Source organism: Chiroxiphia lanceolata, chromosome 25 (genome assembly GCF_009829145.1).
Source record: "Chiroxiphia lanceolata isolate bChiLan1 chromosome 25, bChiLan1.pri, whole genome shotgun sequence".
NCBI lineage: Eukaryota > Metazoa > Chordata > Aves > Passeriformes > Pipridae > Chiroxiphia > Chiroxiphia lanceolata.
The window spans coordinates 1,208,739-1,231,783 of record NC_045661.1 but is presented as its reverse complement, the minus strand read 5'-3'; the positions used below and the strand labels follow the sequence as shown (position 1 = coordinate 1,231,783).

The 23,045-nt window shown below is 53.4% G+C and overlaps 3 protein-coding genes across 7 annotated transcripts; 2 read left to right on the top strand and 1 right to left on the bottom strand.

The window, feature by feature from the left end:
• The first annotated feature begins 9,390 nt into the window (after positions 1 to 9,390).
• LOC116798401 (acidic mammalian chitinase-like) lies at positions 9,391 to 19,134 on the top strand. 5 transcript variants are annotated; one of them, XM_032710812.1, is made up of 12 exons: positions 15,394 to 15,433; positions 15,931 to 15,960; positions 16,418 to 16,619; positions 16,836 to 16,892; positions 16,997 to 17,162; positions 17,247 to 17,371; positions 17,579 to 17,702; positions 17,829 to 18,014; positions 18,260 to 18,379; positions 18,477 to 18,618; positions 18,729 to 18,791; positions 18,864 to 19,134. In XM_032710812.1, exons 1-12 carry the CDS (start codon positions 15,409 to 15,411, stop codon positions 19,055 to 19,057), a joined length of 1,434 nt encoding a protein of 477 aa, XP_032566703.1. In that variant the 5' UTR covers positions 15,394 to 15,408; the 3' UTR covers positions 19,058 to 19,134. The 5 variants fall into 5 exon arrangements, with proteins under 5 accessions (XP_032566705.1, XP_032566704.1, XP_032566703.1 ...); XM_032710810.1 differs by having other exon boundaries at positions 18,846 to 19,134; XM_032710811.1 differs by having other exon boundaries at positions 18,729 to 18,800; positions 18,873 to 19,134.
• LOC116798175 (acidic mammalian chitinase-like) lies at positions 12,360 to 14,442 on the bottom strand. The gene is made up of 5 exons (XM_032710350.1): positions 14,426 to 14,442; positions 13,196 to 13,391; positions 12,928 to 13,047; positions 12,690 to 12,830; positions 12,360 to 12,529 (listed from the first exon to the last, which is right to left on the bottom strand). The coding sequence occupies exons 1-4, from the start codon at positions 14,440 to 14,442 to the stop codon at positions 12,696 to 12,698; spliced, it is 468 nt and encodes a 155-aa protein (XP_032566241.1). The 3' UTR covers positions 12,360 to 12,529; positions 12,690 to 12,695.
• A 234-nt stretch (positions 19,135 to 19,368) lies between the features above and the next one.
• Positions 19,369 to 21,876, top strand: PIFO (primary cilia formation). Its single transcript, XM_032710815.1, has 6 exons — positions 19,369 to 19,504; positions 19,839 to 19,981; positions 20,399 to 20,497; positions 20,649 to 20,782; positions 21,196 to 21,322; positions 21,697 to 21,876. Exons 1-6 carry the CDS (start codon positions 19,480 to 19,482, stop codon positions 21,763 to 21,765), a joined length of 597 nt encoding a protein of 198 aa, XP_032566706.1. The 5' UTR covers positions 19,369 to 19,479; the 3' UTR covers positions 21,766 to 21,876.
• The last annotated feature ends 1,169 nt before the right edge of the window (positions 21,877 to 23,045 follow it).

Genomic DNA, 23,045 nt, shown 5'->3' with positions numbered 1-23,045 from the left:
GCCTCCACCCACCTCTGTTCCTGTGAGGGGTTAGAAAGGGGACCCTGGCATAGGGCCAGGGGACCGGGGCACGGTGGGGATGGAGGTGTTTGAACAGCCAGGGACAGGGAAAGTTGTCAGCTATGAAGCCTGGGTCAGGCTTGTTGGTTTATGAGATAAAACGAGCCCAGAGCCCTGGTTCTCTCTCGGAAACAAGGAGCAGTGGGGCCCCGGGATAAGGCACTGCAGTGAGACGTGCCCTGGACACCCCCTGGTCCTGCTCCACCCCTCTGCCCTTCAGCAGCCCTTGGTGTAACATCTTCCCCCAGTCCTGCTCCAGCCCAGGGGTAAACAGCACGTGTGAGACACAGCTGGGCCACAGAGGCCATTGCCCCTCCGTAATTGTCCCTTATCTGGGGTGTGGCCACCTATCCCTGCTCTTTCCCCTCTGGAAACTCCCAGAATAATCCTGACTCCAGTCAAAACACCATTTCCCCCCTCACACACCTGGGAAACAGGTGAACCCAGCGCTAACTGTGGTGGCAAACCCACGGATAACTCGGGACACGGGCTCCAAATCCTCCTCAGCACCGCAAAGGCACCCCTGGAAAATCATCCTCGAGGGGGTTTGGGGTCTGACGTGGGAGAGGCACAGCCAGCACGGCCGAAAACTGAGCCTGAGAGATGCCAGGTCTTGTTTCCAGGCCAGAGATGCCGTGTCTTGTTCCAAGCCACAAAGCCCAGGCAGGACACAGGGAGCTGTGCCGGTGCTGCTGCCCGCTGGGATAATGGGATAAGGGGCCAGCATTCCTCCCCTTTCCCAGTGTTTTTCGGGCAAACCGTCCTCCTTGGGTCTCTCTCACACCTTTCCTTCTAAGGGAGGCTGGAGGGAGGGATATATTTAGGGATTTCACACTTCACTGACACGCAGCCGTGCTACGAGAAAGGGATTTTTTTTCTTTTCTTAGAAACAAGAAGTTAAAAAAAACCCAAACCAACAACCCCCTCTGGGCTGAAACCACAAGACGGGATTTTTTTTTTTTTAGGTGGTGAGAATGTGGCTCGGCTGCCAAACTCCAGCTCAGCCAGGCTGTGAGGAGCTGCCAAGGCAGCACATTGCCGAAATCTGCATTTATTGCTTATAAAGCATTAACCCAGGGGAACGTTGGTGCAGCTCCATGGCAACCCCAATCACCGGCACAAAAACAAGGGCAGGAGCACCAAAGGCTCTGTGGCTGGAGCAGCTGGTAAGTGAATTTACTGACCCTGTTCAGAGCCGCCCTGAGTCTCTGCTGGGCTTGAATGTGTTTTCTGAAAGGCTGTGAAAAGCAGGTTATTTACCCCCAGTTCGGAGGGGAAGAGCAGGAGACGGTCACAGATTAAAGCGATTTCCATTGTGGCACCACAGACCTGAGCTGCCACCACAGAGCCCTTTGCTTGAGGGTTTTGTATGACACAGTGTCAAACAGAAAACGAGACCTTTCTGGGAAGTTCTGTGCTTTCCCACCAGGCTGAAGGATCCAGTCAGTCCCAGCAGACTTCAAAGACTCGGTGTAGCAGGTGCTGCTTAGCAGAAGAGAAGACAAGTAGGTTTAGGGCTTCAGATCTGGGCCTGCTCTAGTTCATGGCACGCTGACCTGGTCAGGGCTGGCTCCAGATCTCATTCCCTTCACAGACTGTGGATCTGGCCAGATGGATCCGGCTTCCCCTCCTCTCCCTCCCCACCAGTCCACTTCTTAGTCCGCAGCTCAACTGCCCAGCCTGGATTATGTCAGGAATAATCTACAGCTAAAGCTCTGCCCAATCCACCCCTCTCCCTGTGCCCAGACTGCAAATCCAGGGTGGACTTCTGTGCTCCAGCCAGCAAGAGCTGCTGCTGGCCCAGGCCCCAGCGTGGGAGAGCAGGGACAGTGGGAGAAGGTCCTTGGGGTTCTTCTCAGGCTACACCCACAAATATGAAAGAGGCCATCGCTTCCCAGGGCCCAGCAAAGATCCCAGTCCCTGCAAACAGCAATTAGGGCACAAAGAGGCCCAGATAAAGCAGGGCAACACCCTGCCAGAGCTTAGGTCTGGGTGGTGCCTTTTCCCAAGCTGATCCCAGCTTGGAGAGATACCTCCTGGGTAGCAGGTGGACTCTTGCAGGACTGCTCTAGGCTGTTCCCAAGGGTTCCTCGCCCTCCCTGGCGAAGGTGGCTAATTGGTTTTGGTGGGGTGCTGCACCTGGGCAGGGGCAGGGTGTCCCACAGGGACTCACCCTCCAGGGCTTTGCAAACCTCCCCACCATCCACGAGTTCCCCCCCCGGCCGGCGCGTTCTCCCAAACCACAGCCCGGCTGCTCCGCAGGGAACACCGAGGGCCAGCCGAGCATCAGAGCACGGGCAGGCTCAGTATCAGCCTTCACACGTCTCTGTCTGTCCGTCTGGCAGCATCTGAGGAGGAAGCAGATGTGGTTTTCCCACCCTGCCTGTTGCGAAGTCCCACGGAACGTTCTGTTACTCAAGAAAGCCCGGGAGGCCGGAGCCGAGCTGGGATGTGGCTCGGAGCTGAGCTTGGCCCTGCACTGCCGGGGGTGGGAGCTGTTCAAGCAGGGATCATGTACTCAAAAGCCTGGGTTTTGGGTTGCACACAGAGTTCAGCTGCGTTTGGACCCCAAATTTCGGGTTAGAGCCACATCTGTACTCACAGGAGCAGCACATAAGCTCCCCCTTCATATTTTGGCATTTGAGCAACAGGCAAGGCTTTGGCAGAGGCTCTAGGGGCATTTTTCCACTCAGGAAATGAAGAGAGTCATGATTTTATCTGTGTACAGCTGAGGGGAGGAGGTGGGAGCTGGATTCCTGAGCCATTTTCAGGTCAGATCTTGGTGCCTGTCCAAGATTTTGATCTGTTGCTCAGGACTTCGGTCTCACTTTACAAAACCCAAGAGCTCTGAGTGGAAGCAGGTTGGGAACAAACCAGGGACACTTAAACCGCTTGAGCTAAAACATAACTTCAGTATCCTGGCAATAGTCCCCAGGAGGCTGCCCTGAGGTGTGCCAGGGATGTGATGGCCCCAAGGACACTGCAAGGGCAGAGGTGACCACGAGGGACCCAGCCACCGGCCCAGGCTGCTCCATCCACTGCTGCTGAGCAGCGTTCCCAAAAATCCTCGGAGTGGTTGTCCTGCACCACGGTCTCACACTGTAATTAGTGCTTTGGGGAGCCCAGTTATACCCCAGCCCTGCCCCTCCCCACCCAGCAGTAATGGCAGGGACAGTCCCACTCCCACCCCCATTCTGTCCCTGTCCCCACAGGGAGGGCAGCGAAGCCGTCTGGGATCTCTCGGCACCTCTGGAATTTGAGCAGGCAACCGAGACACAAACAGGGTGGCTCAGCTGTGCCAAGAACAACTGGAAATCCAGCCTATGGACACGTGAGCTGTATCCAAGGGGAGGAGCTGCCCGGCTGCAGAAGAAACAACATCCTCGCTGACCACAGCTCCCTGTTGGGCACAGCAGCCCCAGGGAGGGCCTGTCCTCACAGCAGGACTCTCCAGAGCCTTTGGCAGCAGGGATTTGCAGCCGCATTCCTTAGAAAACAAAAGGATTGGAAAAACAGTGAGGACAATAACTCACTTTTCCCTTCCTGTGCTGAGCCTCGGCTGGGGCCACGCTGAGGGAATTATACACAGGGCTCTGCAGAAACCTTCCTGACAGCTGGAAAGCACAGCTGGGTCTGTGGGCAGAGACAGGGCTCAGGGACAGAGGTGCCAGGCAGGCACTGAGCCCCTTTGCTCGAGCAGGATGTGTCCTGCTGCTTCCCTTCCCAGCCAGCCCCGTCCTGGCTGGACACAGAGGGCTCAGCAGCTCCCCCTGACCTGCACAGGGTCACCCCCAAGGCTTGCAGACCTGAAGTGTCCTCAACCCAGCTACCCCCAAAACCAGCCCACAAAGTCAGGTGCTGTTTCTCCCCCCGATTCCCAGGAGGTCACCTGAGTCCCAGGAGAGCAGAACGCCCTTCCTGGGGCAGGCCAGTGGTTTTGTGGAAGGAGCCAGAGGTTGAAGTGGGATGTCCCCCCAAAACTGGGATTCCAAACCACCCAGTCACACACTCCCAGCAGCTCCAGTACCAATGGGCCCCCGTGTCAGGGCTGGGACCTGCCCACATCGTGTCTGCTCTCCCTGAGCGGGCTCGGGTCTGGATGCAAAATCATGTGGTAACCCAGGATTTGGAAGCCAAGAATATGGTTAAATTGCTGCCCAAAGGGGTGGATCACCAGCATCTGGGAATCTGGATCTCAGCACTGGGGATACCACGGCAGGGTCCAACAGGAATTCCAGCTCAGGGGCTTTTGTGACCTCCAGGACAGGGTTCTGGGGACATCCATCAAGGTTTTCCACTCTGTTCAGCCTCTTGGAGGATCAAAAGCAAACCAGATCCCTGCTACCCATCCCAAGGTGTGCAGCCAGCTGAAATCCCTTGTGTCCCCATCCCATTCCTCCCAGCTGGCTGGAACACTCTCCATAGGGCTGATCCTGATGCTCCCACCCGCCTGCTCCTGATTTTCTCCAGCTCGCTGTCCTCAGTTTCCTGCAGCACAGGGAGGTTCACTTCCCGTTCTGGAAGCACCTGGAGACTTGTGAGCCTGGAAAGGTGCATTGCCAATGAGGGGAAGGAGCTGGGAATGTTGCTGTGAGGCAGCTCCTGCCAGAAAGAGGATGGATGCTGGGAAGATCTCCTGCAGCAAACGTTGCACAAGAGGGGAAGGGAGGGGAAAATCGCCTTCCAGCTTCCCTGGAGCAACAGCCAGAGGAAAACACAGAGCACAGGACTGTTTTCTTCTGGTCCCTGCAGAGGGGTCTTTCTCAGCCTGGATCATGAACACTCGGGATGGAAATGGCCAAGTGGCAGCAGGGGACACATTCCCATGTGCCCCATTAGTCGTGGCTGACGGGGCTCCTGGATCTCCACTCCCTCCTGTGCCTGCAGCTCTCCCCGAGATAACCAGTTTCAGATTGGCCTCCCGCACATGCCCTGAAATCTGCGGAGGCTGGAAGAGTAAACAGACCTTAAAAGGGTCTCAAATTCCAGCTTCCACTCCCTCTTCTCAGGAGTGCTCCTGAGGGGAGCAGCTTTTGCAGAGACCAGGCAGCTGGAGGCCTCTTGGTCTACAAAGCAGCTAAGAATAACTGCCAGCCCTGAGCCTGCCTGCTCCAGAGCCCAGGAGGGCCCTTCCTTGGCGTCTGTCCACACTTGTCAGCCATAAATGGCTGTTTTCCCTCTTTCTAGCAAGGCCACATTGTGCTCCCACTGTTGTGCTCCCCCACTAGAAATTCCAGCTCGGAGCTGCCAGCGCTTGAGATCTCGGCACAAGTCTCCTCAGTTTGAGGCTCTTCTTGCCCTCCTGCAAGGGGTGAGACTTTAATTAAAGAAAGGTTATTGCTGAGCAGAAAACTGAAAACAGGAACTGGCTCTGCTCGGGTCTGAAACCCAGGAGTCAGCTGGAGAACAGACAGATCCTTTCACTGCAAACCAAACGCTCCAAGGAAGTTTTTTCACATCAGCACCCTTTTGTTGGGAAGGTTTCTCAGAACCAGGCTGGAATTTCTCCCCAAACAGCAAGGGAGGAAGGGCAGCAAGTGAGCCTCTGCCTAGAGTCACCCATGGTGACCTGTGGGGTGGACAGCTCTCCATGTCAGTCCTTCTTCTGGGTGCCCCACCTGGACCTGGATCACTCCCACCCAGAACCTCAGGTTCTGTCTCCTTCAGAACTAAACAAGACAAAAAAAAACTCCTCTTTTTTTTTTTTTTTTTTTGCAAGAAGGAAGAAAAAAAAAAAAAGGAGTTCTTCTCCAGCCAGCTTTTTCCCAGCAGGAGCAGAACAAGGGTGTCCACTTCAAAGGTGTCACCTGAGACACACCTAAGCTGAGGCCTTTAGAGGCATCTGAGTGCTTCAGAGACATGTAAGCAAGTAAATCATCTGAAGGGCCATCTAGGACTCTATAAATGCCCCTGGGTATGCGAAAAATTGGCCACAATTGCTCTGTGGGGTGCTTACCTTATATAATTGTCTTAATTACATGGGGCTGCCTAATGACACTTTATGCAGCTTTAACTATGCAAAGAAAGGCATCACACGTGGGACAGAAAAGGTTCTGACCACACCACGGCCAACGTGAGAAAACCAGCAGCCTTCCTGATGGACCCACTTTGCCTCCTGCTCTCTGACCCTGCTCAGCAGGTTCCCAGATAAGATGAAAGCCCTGGGTGTGATCCCAGTGATGGCAACACACTCCTGGATCGGGCTGGGGATACAGGGACTTTCCAGCTGAGGCAGCACCGTGACTGTCCTTCAGCTGGGGCTGTTTGTGCCGGGGTGGGATCTGTTTCCCAGGTGACTCCCTCCTCCTCCTCCTCCCAGCCCTGGAACCTTGGGAGCCGGATTTTTTTTCCCCCGTTTCTTTGGGGGTTTTTTTGAGCGATGCCACGTAGGCCCAGAGCAGAGCGTGTGTCTTATCTCACAGCCACCCACATGAAAGGAGGAACTTTGCAGCCACGTCAGAGCTGCAGGGGAGGCAGGGAGAGCACAGCCCTGCCAGGCAGGTAGGACGTGTGTGCCGGGGAAAGGTGCCTTGCCAGGGATTCTGCGTCTGGCTTGGGGTTTTCCCAGGAGCTGAGGAGCAGTCAGGTGGGGGTTTGACATCAGCCTGTCTTAAAGACTTGTTGTAAACTGCTCAGATTTCCAAACACCTGAGCAAATATATAACCTGCTCTGAATAACACGCCACTGTCAACATGCTCTGATTTGATGCCCCCTTTTTTTTTTTAATCCCCCTTTTCCAGGCACTTAGAAGCCCCAGACTGAAGGTGTGGTATGAAGTGGTTCTGCTTCGCTACTCCAGCTCTTTTTTCTCCACACACACAGCCTGCTGGGTCCCCCAAAAGTGCCCCAGTTCAGGCTCTGCCTCAGGACATGAACCTCCCAAGTTTTGTGGAAGGCAAACGACCCTTTCCACTTCCAGAAAGCGACACAGCTGCCTTAGAGAGGGTGGGATGGAGGAGCACCATTGGAGAAGCAAATCCAAATATAACCCTGGAAAAGCATTCCACTCCAATTAATTATTAGCAGCGAAACAACGTTTTTGAAAGAGAAAGGAAAATATTGTGCTGAGCTGAGGAAAAAAAAAAAAGAGGGAGGTCTGCCAGCACTGGAGTGTGTTTATCCCCGGGGTTGTTTAAGCCCTTAGTGCTGAGTTACTGACAGAGCCCAGCTGTTCCCGAATCTCAGTCCTCCCCTGTGCTCTCCTGTGGACTCTGCTCTCGTCTGCACCCAAAAAAGGGCCGCGTTTCCCTTCCCGGCCCTGCCTGACGTGGCTGTTCCCTGCACGTCAGCAGGCCCAGCTCCTCAGCAGGAAGCTGGCGAGAGCTTCTGCAAAACAAGTGACGTAGGAGCAGCCACAGAGCACAGCTAAAGCCTCCCACGAGGGCAGGGGGAGCGGGGCTGGGGAGCAGAGCTGCTTCCAAAGATGGACATCCCTCCGTGACCGGGGCGCTGGAGCCCCGGGAGCTCCAGGGGTGCTGGTGGGAGGGGGGGGGACACAGGCTGGTTTTCCAGTTTTTATGGAGATTGGCATGGGAACAAAGGGCTCCCGGTGGGAAGCACGTTCAGGGTGCCAGGATGCCTGGAAGAGGGAATGCATCCAGCCGGGAAGGGAGGAAGGAAGGGAAGGGAGGCACAGAGGGCAGCTCCATGTGGGGCATCCCAGTCCAGGGCACCTTTCCTCAGGAATAATGGGGATTGTCGGGGTGGGATGGGTGGGGAAAACTGGTCATGTTCCATGTCCCAGCCAGGGATGGGACAAGGGGGTGTTCACTCCCCTGCGGGTAAAATAAAGGGTCAGCAAACTAAAGGGGGGCCCCTTCCCACCCCCATCCCGGGGTCTGCCCCGTGAGGAGGAATTATGGCTGCTACGAGAAATTATAACACGAACGCTTTTACTTCCGCTTCCCTCTCTCCCCCCGAGCCCTGGCAGCCTCTCAGGGCTCTCTCAGCCCCAGGCCAGCCCCAGGAGAGTCCCCACAGTGACAGCCAGGAATACAGGATTAAACCCAGGGCAGTGCCCCCAGTGCAGCTTCCCCACTCCCCCGTCAGCCGAACTGGGTTCACACGCTGCTCCCGGTGTTCCCTCCCTGCAGCACAGCCCTGGGCCAGCAGTAATTGGGAGTTTCTTTGATGAATTTCCCTTTTATTGCTTTCAAGTTCATAGCAGTTCTCAGCCTAAATGGGTTTTCTCCTATGTCTGCAATATTCAGAATTATTGGCTGAATCTGCTCTGACACATCAAATCACACACTGGTTTAGGGTGGAAGGGACCTGAAAGATCATCAGCTTGTTCCAACCCCCTATCCCAGGACAGGAACCTCCTGTATCCAGGGGCTCATGGAAGGAAAGGCTCTTTCAGAGGTGCTGCTGTACCTTACCCAGCTCCATTCCCATCTCTGGATATGCTCCAGCACTTCAATGTCTTTCCTGGAGCAAGGGGCCCAGAGCTGGACACAGGATTCAAAGTGTGGAATTTCGTGGCCCCATAAACTCCCACCCTTAAACTCCACATAATCTGCCAACCCTCTCCCTGGATCTTGAGACACACTCAAATATTCTCAATTTCTGAGTTCATTCCTGAGGCTCCTTCGTTTCCATTAAGGTTTTTTAGGGCTTTCCCCCTTCTGCTGCACTAACCTGAGGGAATGGGATATACTGGCAAAGGATCTTGTTCCCTTGCTGCCCCAGAAACTCTGAATGGGAAAAAGGGTGGAGGCCCTGGGGGAGATAAACCCCATCCAGCAAGATTGGGAAACAAATTTGTGCTTGCAAAACAAGGCCAGTGGCTGCTGAAGTGTGGGGACAGAGATAACGTCTCTGCTTAGAATTGAGGCCACGGTTTTCACCCTGTTCAGGAAAGCTGAACTGGGGGTCAGCCTGACTTCTGGGCTATTTTAAGCCCTGTGGGTTGAAGGGCACCTGGAGCTGCTGCTTCAGGACCGAATGTTTAATTTAAAGGCTATTTGGTTGCTCAGGTTTCCAGGGCCCGAAATGCTACTGAATTATGTTAAAAACCTTTATTGTGATGAAGCAAGGGCGTTTGTGGGTGTAAGTGAGAGGAGCTCGTGCCCTGGGGAGGGGGTGTGAGGGTCCACATCCATTTTTAGACCCCTAAATTTTGTTTTCCTGGTCCCCTGGCACGGTGGCCATTGGAGGCACAGGATCAGCTGCTCCCCCTCCCTGCCTGGGTTGTCTCAGCAACAGTTGCCTCAGTACTCCTGTTGTGTCCTGTAAATGTTTAATGGGAAGCTTATCTCTCTTACCTCCCCAGATGGCTCAGGTTATTGAGCTTGTGAACATGGATTAATTGGAAATGGGCAGATGTTGGCTAACCAGAAAAAGAGCTTAGTAAGTAATTAGATGAGCTGGGATGGTGGTGTGGGGGCAGAGCATCCTCTGAAGGGTTCAGAGGGAAAAGGATGGGGCTGAAAGGAAGTTCCTGTTCCCTTCTCTGAGGTCCTGGCAAGGACCAGAGCTCCTGAGCACTGGATGAGATGCAGGACAGTGCCCCAGTGTCCGTGTCCAGCCCAGTGGCAGCCACAGTTCAGTGAAGGATTAGCCCCCAGCACTCCCAGCTTGTCTCAGCTCCCAATCCAGGGCATCTGGTTCTTTCCTGACAGATAATGGGGATTGTCGGGGTGGGATGGATGGGGAAAACAGGTCATGTTCTATGGCTGAACCTGCCCCTTGGAACCCTGACTGCAGGGAGCTGGAGATCTGAGTGCTCAGGGCTGACATTTTCCTAAGTAATAGATTATATTAGTTCAGGCTGTAATATGCGTTACCAATCTTAAGTGGATTTTTGAAGATTAAATGCTTTAATAAATCCAATTTTTGAAAGATCAGACTATGAAAAAAATTTCACGGAACGTGAGGTCCACAAAAATAACGAACCATCCAGAGCAGCTGAAAGGAAGCTCCAGTCATCCATGTGATATTTCCTGAGCTACAATAACCCCCCTGTGCAGTCCATCCATGCACATCCAACCTTTCTGCAGCCCCTTGTGCCCACCTGCACCCACCTGTGCTGGGGCACAGATGGTCACGTGCAGGTGAGGGATTTATGGATCTGTCTCAGGTGAACACAGGAGCCTTTCCAAGGCCTGTTCTCACCTGCCAACAGACCAGGCAATAATGTAGGGACTAACACTTGGATACAGGACTAGGTGGGAGGATCTGCAGCCCATTACCAGGCAGACAGAGCACCCTGATCCCTGGAGTTCACCACCACAGGGAGCTGGGGGACGCGTTGCCTCCACCCCGAGCACCAGGGAACGTCAGGGAGATGCCTGCAGTGCAGAGTCAAGGTCTATTTGGGGAACAGGATGGTCAGAAATCGAGTCTGAGTGTTTCACAACATCACAGAAGCTTGAGATTCATTTACAGAGCCTAATTATAGCAGTTTAGTGCCAAGAGAGAAAGAGGAAAGATGAAAGATGTGCTGCGAGGGAAGAATATACAATGGGCAATTGCAGCACTGCATCAAATCCTCATGAAAAAAACTCTTCTAAATCCCTATAAAATATCCCCGGGGACAAAAGGTGAGCTAACTACACTCTAGAAGTAGAGGGGTGGGAAATGGCTGCAGCATTTCGTAATCGGAGTGAGTCAGATGGTATTTCTGGGAATGTGCATGCAGGAGGCAGGAATCTCCCCGGGGAGCAGGGAATGGTTGGTATCTGAAAATCAGCACTTCTTTAGTTCCACTCAATGAGCTGTGGAGAGAAGGGAAACCAAATGCCAGAGGAAGACGGTGTGAAGCAGAGCAGACCCAGCTGTTGGAACAAGGAGTTGGGACTGGGGAAAACAGCTTAAAAATAGAGACCTTTCAACAAAGGACCTGGTGTCATGAGAATCAGAGAGAGACGAGTCCCTCCTGGCTGTCCTGAACGGTGTCTGCGTGGAGCCTCCTGGCCAAGACCTGTTGTCTTCAGGAGGAGGGAATTTGAGGAGCTTTAAGGCTTTCTTGCCATGAATCTGAACGAAACCAGATGCCAGAGATCTGCTGGATAGAACGTGTTGGTGGTGGAGTCCCCACCCCTGGAGGTGTCCGGGGAACGACTGGACATGGCCCTCAGTGCTCTGGGCTGGGTGACAAGGTTGGCATCGGGCACAGGGTGGACTCCATGGCCTCTGAGGTCTTTTCCAGCCTGAATGATTCCATGGATCTGTGTTACACGGTGCTGGATCTTCAGCCAGGGCTTCCCACGGGATGGATCCCACGGCAGCTGCAACCTGCGCCCTGCAGCCACACTAAACAATCTGTTTTGGAGGAACAGAGAGAAATTTGGCCCAGGCCAGCTCCCAGACCCCTCTGAAAGCCCTCCACGAGGCAGCTGAGCAGATGCCAGCCCTGCTGGTGTTCCAGCCACCTCCCTGCACAGCTCCTGTTACACCATCAGCTCCATCAGCTCCGTGTGCTGATGGACACGTGTGGGGGTTCCATGGCTGGGAGGTGGGAGAGAGCCTTTTCCTGACTCCATTTACAGGCACTGGCTTGCAGTGGCAGCAGCTCCAGCGAGTGCACACAGACCAGGCTGGATGTGGGCCAGCTCTGCACATATTTGGCCACTGACACTGTGGTTGTATTTCCCTCGTTCTGTCACACTCCTGGAGAGGGGACAGTTTATCTAAGAAGGTCAGTAGTCCCCCAGTACAGCTCAGTTATTAAAAGCTGTTAAGCCATTGAGAGACTGGCAATATCACCACAGGAGGCCCAGATAGGCCTCTTTAACCAGGCTCCATGATTAAATGATGCTCCATGCATCCCTAATCAAGTTTTGGCTTGCATGGCCTGTTCCTTCCCCTGCGTGTCCCACTCGGCTCCAATTAGTTTCTATCTTTAAACTGACCCCTCAAGCCCATTTTCCTGCAGTGAGTGTTTATTGTGCTGTTAAGGAAAGGCAGAAGAGACAGAAACTGAGCTTAAATTTTTGGTTAGATAGATAAGCAGGTGACTTAAACACTTGAGATGGCCAAAAAGAATGGATTTATCAAAGTGCTCCGTTTCTACATGAAAGTGCTAAAAAATTCCTCTTAATCCCAGATCTCTATTTGAGATTAAACAAAGAGGAACAAGAACTGAGGTTTCTGCCCCGCAATCACATTTCCTCTGGAAATGTTAGCAGAAGACTCCTAGAAAATCGCTCCATCCACAGGGCTGGGAAGAGTGGGCAACATTGACACCTGCTGTTGGCGCTTTTAATTGCTGCTGTTCCCAGGCACAGCCCACAGGATTGTTGGGAAGCCGAGAGCATGGAAATAGTCAGGATGAGACGAGTTAAAACAGGGAGAATTGTTGCTTTTGCAGGAAGCTTCATTTAATCATTCTTATTGTGTGCAATTAGATCAGAGGGGTCTGTTGGCTGGAACAGGACTGGAATCTTCATGGCCAGTCCCCTGAATTGCTGCTTCCATGTTTAGGAGCTCCAGGGACTTGAGGACTGGACTGTTCACAGGTCTTGCAGCCTGAAAAGAAAGCAGGAAGCAGTTTGCCTTTGGGAAGGGATTCTGTTTGGAAGGGACCCTCCTCCCTGCCCTCTCTCCATGGCCCCAGGGTGTTCTGAGCACCCCCTGCCCTTTGGAGCTGCTGGAGGGACACCAAGGCCGTGTTCCTGCCGGGACTCACCGCTGGTCACAGACCGAGGCCCTTCTTTAGGGTGGAGATCAGGGGGTATTTGCCTTCATGGCAGAAAGTGCCAGTGAAGTCATCCATGTCGATGGTGCAAACCATGGCCCCTCCAAAGCTGTTCTGCTTCAGCCAGTCGACCTGTTTGGGGCCAGGAAGAAATCCCGATCAGCCCCGGGAGCTGCTCCTGCAGGAGCCTCCTGCCTCCTTCCCAGCACAGCCCCACGTCCCAGCAGACCTTTGCACTGAAGCTCTTCGTGTTGTCGTAGCCAATCCACTCGTTGCCCTTGTAGGCACAGGGCACGTCCTCAGGGGCATCCCAAGCCTGGGTGGCTCCGGTGGTCAGGAACGAGCAGATCTAGGAAAGAAGGGCCGAGCGGGACAAGTCAACGAGTGACCTGCCAAAAAGGGCCTGTGCAGTGTTGCCTGGGGTCAGAACTCTTGGCTGGGAAGGCAGAGGATGGTTTGTGCTGCTCTGGGTGTCTGGAGGCGAGGGCCACAGGTACCTCATAGTAAGCCAGAAGCCCGGCCTCCCTGGTGTAAGGTCCTGCTGGCCCAGGGCCTGAGGTTGGGGCCCCAATCCCAGTGTTGGAGGGGTTTTGCAGGGTGAAGGTCTTTCCATAGGTCGGGAAGCCAACCAGGAGCTTCTGAGCTGGGGCACCACTGTTCTTCCAGGTTTGTGCTTTACAAGGGTTTGGTCTCCTTGGTGGGACCAAGCGAAGGCAAAAGTGAGCAGGACTTCAGTCCCCAGCACTGGGCGTTTTGGAGGACATGGGAACGGGGCTCACTCCCTGTAGGCACAGTGTCTGTTGGGATAGAGGGGCCTTTGTGGTCTGAGTAGGCTCTTGCCCCGGTGTGGTCACCTGAGGGAAGCCCAGGGTATCCCATCACCAAAGGAAAAACAAGTCAGCGTCTGCTGAGTCATTCTCCCCCTTATGAAGAGAATATTCTTCTCAGAGAAGCATTATTTCTTGTCAGCTCTCTGATCTAATTGCACACAATAAGAAGGAACCATTCTGAAAGGAGCAACTTGAATATCAGGGTCTCCATTCCATGACCCATCAGAAAAGAGCCCAGGCAGCTGAAGGACAGACAGACTTATTCCAGCACAGCCACAGAATCAGCAGAATGACAATTTTAGTTGGTGTGTGGAGGGAAACTACAGCAGAAACAACCCAGAGTGGTGGATCTCTGCAATCCAACACTTCAGCTGCTGGAACAGTGTGGGAGGTCCCTGTCTGCAGACTCAACCCTTTTTTAACTTGAATCCTTTTATCAGGAACCAATTCTTCTGCCCTTAATTACCTGTTGCCATTCCCAAGGAGCCCAGGGAAAAACACCTTCCTTTTGACAGAAAGAAGGCAGGGAAAGTCCTGAAGGAAAACTCCAGGACTTGACCAACTGCCATTTGTTACCACCACATGCAAATTAGTGTCCTTGAGCCTGCCTTTTCACACCAAAACAGACCTGAAAAGGCTCCAAAGGGTCTGAGGGTGGGATTTTCCAAATCTCTTCCAACTGAGTTTATACTATGTTACTTTATCAACCAAGAAACACACTGGAAAAATACCCCTTGGAGGTGGTTGTCTCGTTATCGGGTGCATGACACCCAGTGCCTGCACGAGACCCAGAGGCTCAGGCCAACACACTTTAATCTGCAGGTTGTCCAACATGTGACGTGGGCAGCTCTGAGGCTGTTTTCCAGGCTCCCATTCAGCCAAGCCAGGGTGACCTACTGGGAAGTCACCTTCATGTCACCTGAGCAGGAATAAAGGAACATCTCGGAGCAGGGCCACTGGCCATGTGCCTGCTGTGCCTTTGCCATCTGCACTAGTCCTGAGGGTACAAAAGGGAAGAAACCACCTGTCTCCTCACACAGGGTAAGAGCTTCTGAGTCTCTGCCTGGGGAGAAGATGAAAGAGTATTTCAAGGCATTTGGGTAATTTCACGCGATGGGACTTCACAGAAAGCTAAGGAAAAACCCGAACCCTCGGCAACAGAGAGGTCTCTCGTTTTGGGAAACATCTGAGCAAAAAGAGGGGGGGGATAAGTCTGAAAGGAAATGCAACCTTCTCTGTCTCTGAGCTCCCTCCCAGAGAGCCTGAGCTCTAAGAAATAAGGAAACCTCTTCTGCGTCCCTGAAGTGAAACCACCTCAACTGGTGTGGGCAAGACACGACTCAGACCCAAAAGCCCCTCTATCCCAACAGACACTGTGCCTACAGGGAGTGAGCCCTGTTCCCATGTCCTCCAAAATTCCCAGTGCTGGGGACTGAAGTCCTGCTCACTTTTGCCTTCACTTGGTCCCACCAAGGAGACCAAACCCTTGTAAAGGGTTTTACAAGGTAAAACAAACCTTTTGTTGGCAGTGCCACCGGCCGTGGGAGGACTCAAGGACATCACAAAGTCAAACCCTTCAGCCACCGGTCACTGTCCTCAGTGGGGACACAAACCTGTGCTGGGAATAAACTTCCAAACAATGACAGAAATCTAATCTGGCTCTTCAGCTGCTCTTGCAACACCAGCACATGGCACAACCCCCCACCAGTGATGTCTCCAGCTGGAGTGTTCAGGCCCGTTGTGCGGGTACCAGTTGAGGTGATGCTGATCTTTGCCAAGTCTCGCAATGTTTGCCCATCCGTGTTGATCCAAGATTGGCAGCAGAGGGGAGAAGGGTATAAAAGCAGAGACTTTGTGCAGCACATCAGTTCTGGTCCAAGATGGCCAAGCTCACTCTGCTCACCGGTAAGTGCCGCCTCAACCCGGGGCTCTCTACCTTTCTGACAAGTGCTGGGGCTCTGTCACTGTCCCACTTGTGCCTGCACAGAGGCTTGGGGGTATAAAACTGCTGCTCCCTCTTTTCATGAGAGATTTTGCAACCTCCTTTAAGGAGGGAGAGTTCTGTTCTTTAGTGCTGCTGCTGGGGATCTGTTCTGCTTTGAACATGAATAGAGTTCATTGCAGTTGGAAACTGGAATGTGATTTGGAACAAAAATCTAACACTCAAACTACTGCCTGGTCACTTCTTTGCTCTCTTTTCTGTGCTTTTACCTGAAATCATTTGACAAATGTTACCTGGACTGAGGTGCCTCAGCCTGGGAAGGCACAGAGTGTGGTGTGTTTGCTATAGAACACGGGGGTGGCAGGGCAAGGTTATTCTGGGTTCAGCCCAGTCTTGCACAAGAACTTTGTATTTCTGAGTGCAAACACTGACAGGTTTGTTCTTCCCTTTGCCCTCCCAGGTCTGGCCCTGCTGCTCAACGCCCACCTCGGTAGGTGCTTCCTTCCCTAAACAACTCCTGCCAACCCTTCCCAGCCCCAGCCCTCCCAGACGGGGCAAACAGGGGGCACAGCCAACACCAAGAGCCTCCCACCAAGCCAGTCCTTCTGCAGCCAGCCCTCCTGCCTCCCTCCTGCCTGCTGGGGCAGCACAGCACAGGGGCTCAGCCTGGGGGAGAAACCCCGAGTCGTGAGTTTTAGGGCACCAGAGGCCTCAAGACCGACCCGTCCCCCGAGAGAAAGGAGGAAGGAAACAAATCCATTGGTGTCCCGGAGAGCCAGGCAGTGTGTGAGGGAGGAGCAACCCCATTGCCCTTTGCCTGAACTCCTGACCCCACAAGGAAACTCTGCCCAGTCCTTCCCAGCAGATCTGCTCCTGATGCTCTGCCTGAAGCCACTGGTGTCTGAGGAGCAGCAGGCAGCCCCCCCAGCTCCTGTGTCTCCCCACAGGCACTGCCTATGTGCTGACATGTTACTTCACCAACTGGGCCCAGTACAGGCCTGGCCTGGGCAAATACACACCCGAAAATGTCGACCCCTGCCTGTGCAACCACCTGATCTACGCCTTCGCCGGGATGAACAACAACGAGATCACCACTTATGAATGGAACGACGAGACCCTCTACAAATCCTTCAACGGCCTGAAGAACCAGTATGTGCTGGGAGCAGAGGGCAGGGCTTGTTCTCCCTCTCAGGTCCTGCCCTGTTGTTCACCCTCTGCTCTCTGCACAGCCCTGGGCGAGGGATGCTGAGAGAGAAGGCAGAGACAGGGAGGGCAGGGTGACAGCCCCATTCCTCTGACCACAGTGACAGTGGCTCAGGGTACTGTGGACTTACAGTAACTCTGGTACCTGTCCTTCCTTTGCAGGAACAAAGATCTGAAGACACTCCTGGCCATTGGAGGATGGAATTTTGGCACAGCCAAGTATGTTCAAGCCATGTCCTGCCCATAAAAGCACCCTGGAAAGGGAAGGAGAGGAGGAAGATGCTCCAAACAAAGCCCAATGCTCTCCTGCTCTGCTTGCCCAGGTTCACTACAATGGTTTCCTCTGCTGAGAACCGCCAGACCTTCATCAAGTCTGTCATCAAATTCCTGCGCCAGTACCAGTTTGATGGGCTGGACTTGGACTGGGAATACCCTGGCTCCAGGGGCAGCCCAGCCCAGGACAAGGGGCTCTTCACCGTCCTGGTTAAGGTGAGTTTTGCTCTGCTCAGCACAGCTCTGGCCAGAGCCCCGGGCAGATGTAAAGTCTGAGCCCTGTTCCCTGGAATCCCTCAGGAATTGCTGGCAGCCTTTGAGCAGGAAGCCAAACAGACCAACCAGCCCCGTCTCCTGGTCACCGCGGCTGTGGCTGGAGGACTTTCCACCATCCAGGCTGGCTATGAGATTGCTGAGCTGGGCAAGTGAGTGGCAAAGCCTGGGATCACTTGTGGGACTGGATTGTCTCCCTGCAAGCGCTGCAGCCAAAGCTGCAAAGAGCCCCTGAGGGCCCCAGATGTGCAGGAGGTGGGGCTGTGGCTGGGCTGGGACAGGGGGTGACTGGTCAGCGCTGGAGGGACCGTCAGCTCTGGTGCCTGAGTGGGTCAGGACAGAACCAATGCTCTCCACAGGTATCTGGACTACATCCACGTGATGACCTACGACTTCCACGGCTCCTGGGAGAGAAACACTGGTGAGAACAGCCCCCTGTTCACAGGCCCAGCTGACACCGGGGACTACAAGTACTTCAATGTCGTAAGTGTTTGTGAGACAGAACCCCAGGTCTCAGCTCTGTGATTGCCCCAATGAGGACATATTGAGGAATTCATCATCCTGCCTGCAAACCCAGGCAAAGACTTCAACAGGAGTGTTTTCTTACAGGAATATGCTATGAATTACTGGAAGGACAATGGTGCCCCAGCTGAGAAGCTCCTTGTTGGCTTCCCAACCTATGGAAAAAGCTTCACCCTGCAAAACCCATCTGACACCTCTGTTGGGGCTCCAGCATCAGGCCCTGGACCAGCTGGACCTTACACCAGGGAGGCTGGGACACTGGCTTACTATGAGGTACGTGTGTCTAATCACATTCCTTGTTCAAATCATTTGAAGGAATGTATAAGGAATGCACTCATGGAGCTTTCTGAATGGCTGCCTCAGACACAAAACTGTCCATAGAATTGCTAAGAAAAAGTTACTTATTTTCAGGGACCAGACAAATGACACAAAACTAGAGAATAAAGTCCAGACAATGGCAGAGCCTGGACTTTTCCCTTTTTGAAATTAACATTCCACCTCTTGGTGCTTCTCCCTAGATCTGCTCCCTCCTGAGCTCTGGAGCCACCCAGGCTTGGGATGAACCCCAGGACGTGCCCTATGCCTACAAGGAGAGCGAATGGGTTGGCTACGACAACACGAAGAGCTTCAGTGCAAAGGTCTGCTGGGACGTGGGGCTGTGCTGGGAAGGAGGCAGGAGACTCCTTCAGGAGCAGCTCCCGAGGCTGATCGGGATTTCTTCCTGGCCCCAAACAGGTTGACTGGCTGAAGCAGAACAACTTTGGAGGGGCCATGGTTTGGGCCCTCGACATAGATGATTTCACTGGCACTTTCTGCCATGAAGGCAAATACCCCCTGATCTCCACCCTGAAGAAGGGCCTTGGTCTGCAGAACGGTGGTGAGTGCTTTGAGTGCCTGAGCAGCTCCCTGACGGGAACTCCCATGAAGGGAGGGCAGGGATGAGACTCTGTCAGCACAAAAATAAGCCCTTTCCTGCTTTGGTTGCAGACTGTGTGCCTCCTGCTGAGCCCCTGCCTCCAGTCACTGAAGCTCCCACTACCACCAGTGGAAGCGGGAGCGGTGGCTCCGGTGGGAGCAGCAGCTCTGGTGGGAGCAGTGGCTCCGGTGGGAGCAGTGGCTCTGGTGGGAGTGGTGGCTCTGGTGGGAGTGGTGGCTCTGGTGGGAGCGGCTTCTGCGCCGGCAAAGCCAACGGCATCTACGCAGACCCAGAGAACAGCAGGAACTTCTACAACTGCTTGAACGGCCAAACCTTTGTCCAGAGCTGCCAACAGGGTCTCGTCTTCGACCCCGTCTGCTCCTGCTGCAACTGGCCATGAAGCTCCAGCCAGCAGACCCCTCTGATCCAACTGTACACAATAATGATTCAATAAAGCTTTCTGCAAAAGCAACAATCCTCCCTGTTTTAACTCGTCTCGTTCTTGATATTTTGGTGTTTCATGATTCTCCTGTGGTACTCGAACCTGTGCTCAGGGAAGGGCTTGAATCCACAAGCTGGATTTAATTCCCATATGGCATTTTCCAGGGCTTTCTTGCTGCCCTACCCCAGGGGCCACGGGGGAGCAGAGAGGAGCCAACAGGGCAGAAGGGTCGTGACATCACAACCCTGGGCTGCTTCCCCCGAGCCAGCACAGCACATTCCACAGGGCCACCCTGGGCTCTCCCCTGCACCCTCCACGTGCTGCAGCCCCTGTTCTGCATCCATAGTGACTGGAGCACACGGGCAGCTTGGCAGGGCAGGATGTCAGCGGGGCAGGAGACAAGGGGTGAGAGCTGTGCAAGGTGGGGGCACCTGGGGGGGGAATCTGGGCTCAAGGCTTTTCTTCTCTCACAGCTCCCCCGACTGGGCTGCTCATCACTCCCTGCCAGGGGAAAAAACCAGGCCTTTGTGGCAGGAGGGGACAGGCATCCAAAGGGCAGATCCCCCACAGATATCCAGGGTCAGGGGAAGCTCCCATCTGGGAGGTGAGGGGGTGGTTGGCCTCAGGCAGAGAGCAGCAGATGCTTCAGGTAAAAAAGCAGCACGTGGTCACCTCTATTTTATCATTTTTGTTTGTTTGTTTATCACACTGGTGGCACTTCCCTCTCCGGGTCCCTCAGATGTGCAGAAGCATGTCTCATTTGGGACAACTCAGGAAAGGAAGATGTTCCCCTACTACTACGCCCCTGACAGGCTGGGGATCGAGGTGGCGGCCGTCGGGGGAAACCCTCTGGTTGGACCAGGCTGTTACCTGGGCCAGGAGGTGAGTTGTTAAAGTGTTGTGGTCCTTTGCAGAAGACACAGGACAGGAGCAGTAGGGCCATGGCCAGCCCCACACCCGCCCTGCAAACCCACCACAGGATGTCTCCACATAAACCTGGAAAAAAAATCCCCTCCCTTCCCAACACACAGCAGTGAGAAAACAGGGGAATTATATAGCTCCTATAGCTATATAGCTCCACAGCAGTGAGAAAACAGGGGAATTAACAGGAGTAGCATCAATAGGAGTAGCATCGATAGGAATAGCATCACTAGGAATAACATCAATAGGAATAACATCAGGAGGAATAACATCAGGAGGAATAACATCAGGAGGAATAGCATCTGCTGCTCGTGTACTTCTGCCCTGCAAATGGTGTCTTTGAAATGCCAGTAAGACACTTCTGCTTTTGGATTGCAGACAACCATCCTGCAACCCTCCCTGAGCACCAGACCCATGAGCAGCAAGGGTTACGTGATGGGAGCGAGGACAGGTCCACGCTTCATGCTGAGGAACCGGGTGAGGAGCGGGGAGTTCTGAGTTTTTAACACTCTCAGGGCAGCCAAAGTGTTGAAGAGCAAGTCTGCAACACCCAGCTGGCTGCTGCCCTGAGCATGTGGGAATGGTTTGCACAACCAGATGTTCCACACAAGCATTTTCCCCCTTGCAGACAGTGACCCCCGGGCCAGCAGCGTACGAGCCCTTCTGGATGGAGAAGAGGAAGTGCCAGCCTGCCCATGCCCCATTTTCCTCCAGTACACCACGATTTCCATCCAGGCCTCCAGATAGAGAACTTTTCCCCGGGTAACATAACTAATTTTCTTACAGTTTTCACAATAAGCAGGAGTACTGGCAGAGAGAAGTGCTAAGACACGGATGGCAGATAGGAAACTGAGTTCTCAGTGAAGCTTTTTTATCTTCAAAAAGCTCCCCTGCTTAGCTTAGCACCGTGTTTAGCTTAGCACCGTGACTAGAACATCACAACATGCATTTCTCCCATGGATCTCCCCCACATTGCTCTGCTGAAAACAAAAACTCAGAACACAGCCTGAAGTTCTCAACACCATCTCACATCTTCCTTTTCTATGGCACCATCATTGCTATTAATGAATAGCTGTATTTTAGATGACCATGAACAGGCCACTGAGGTAAATTCTATATTATAAATATCATACACCAGCTCCAGAATTGAGACACTTTGTGCCTGTTTTCTTCAGACCTGGAACTTACAACGTAGAGCAGCCATTGAACAAAAAAGTCACTTGGCCCATGAGGTTTGGGTCTCCAGACTGGTCTTCAGTGCCCAAGCCACCAAAGAAGATGGTAAAAAGGGAGGTACAGGAGGTAAGGACAGGGATGAGGGGATGTTATTCCTGGCTCAAGGCTTCTGAGAAAGGAAATTTCCTCGTTACTTTGCACCTGCACTAAGTTTTGTTGTCCTTTCCTTGCCTGCCTGGGGCACAAGATATGAAGTGATTTCCTGTGAGAAAACACCTGTTTGCAAAACCAGCCACAGTCCTTCAAAAAACCCTTCTATTAAGAAATTTCCTCCGGAAGTTTCCCCCCGCAGAGTGAAGCCAAGCAGAGCCTTGACTGCCCCTTTTAGCTCTGCTGAGAGGAAAAACTCACTCAGAACACAGGCTGAGGTTCTCGACACCGTCTCACACCTTCCTTTTCTGAAGGGTTGTCTCTGCTGTTAATGCATGGCTGTCTTTCAGATGACCATGGACAAAGAATCCAAAAAGCACCAGGAGCGAGCGGCCTACCTGAAGCTGTACTTTGGCTGAGGGGCTGTGCCCCCTCCTCTGGAGACACCCACCTGCACCACCAGGCTCAAAGAACCAATAAAACGCTTCAAATGTTTTAAAATCCGAATAAAATCGCCTCAAACAGAGGGATTTGTGGCCGCTGGCTGTCTCGTCTGGGTGTCTCCGGGGCCCTGCTCCCCTCAGCCCTTGCTCAGGGGATGTCGTCTCTGGGTGCAGCTTTGGGCTGGGGTAGAGTTAAAACTTCTTCCCAGTGGCTGCAGTGGGGCTGTGTTTGGGTTTGTGCTGAACATGGGGTTGAGACCACACTGAGGTTTATTGGTCCTGGGTTTGTCACTGAGTGTGTTATTGCGGGGCAGGGCCTACACGGAGCCAAGGCCTTTCCTCGTGCTGCCTCACTAAGGGGGAAGTTTGGGAGGAGACACAGCTGGGACAGGTGACCCCAGCTGAGTCAAGGGACATTCCAGACCATGGGACAACATGGTCAGTTCATGAAGTGTGGGGAAGATGAAGGAAAGGGGGAGATGTTTGGAGTGATGGTGCTGGTCTGCCTGAGTCACCATTACGTGGGATGGTGGGATGGCCCTGCTCTCCTGGAGGTGCTGAATGTGTGCACATGGGAAGCAGGGAATTATTTCCTTGTTTTCCTTTGCCTTCCTATTAAACTGTCTTTATCCCAACCCACGAGTTTTCCAGCTTTTAGCCTTCCAGTCCTCTCCCTGATCCCACTGGTGTGGGAGTGAACGAGGGGCTATGAGGGGCTTGGAAACCATGACACCATGGAAACCCCTCACCTCAGCACCCTCCCCAATAGGGCTTTCCTCATGCTCTTCCCCTCGAAATCCAGCCCTCCCTGGGGCAGGAGAGGAGCCAAATGAACCCGTCTAAAGGGCAGCTCAGCTGCTGCTCCATCTCCTTTGTGCTGGGAGTGAGCAGCACCATCTCCCCTTCAGCCCTCCCTGGTCTCCTCACCCCCATCTCCTCCTCTTGGGGTTCACCCACTGCCAGAGGAGAGCTGAGGGTGTTTGTGGTACCCTCAGAGAGAGTATAATGGCTTTGTGCACAAAATAACACCCACAAAACACCCCAGGGAAAGATGCCGTGCTGGGCCAGGTCACACCAGACACCTGCAAGATGCACTTTTACATTCTGGCCTTACAGACATAAAGATATTCTCAAGAATATGAAGTTATTCTCAATATGAATCTATTCTCAAGCAAGGAGCAAGAAATAGGTTGCTAATTAAGAATCTGGCCACAAAAGTAAATGTAGTCTGAAGCAGAAAGGTCCTGGGGTTCATC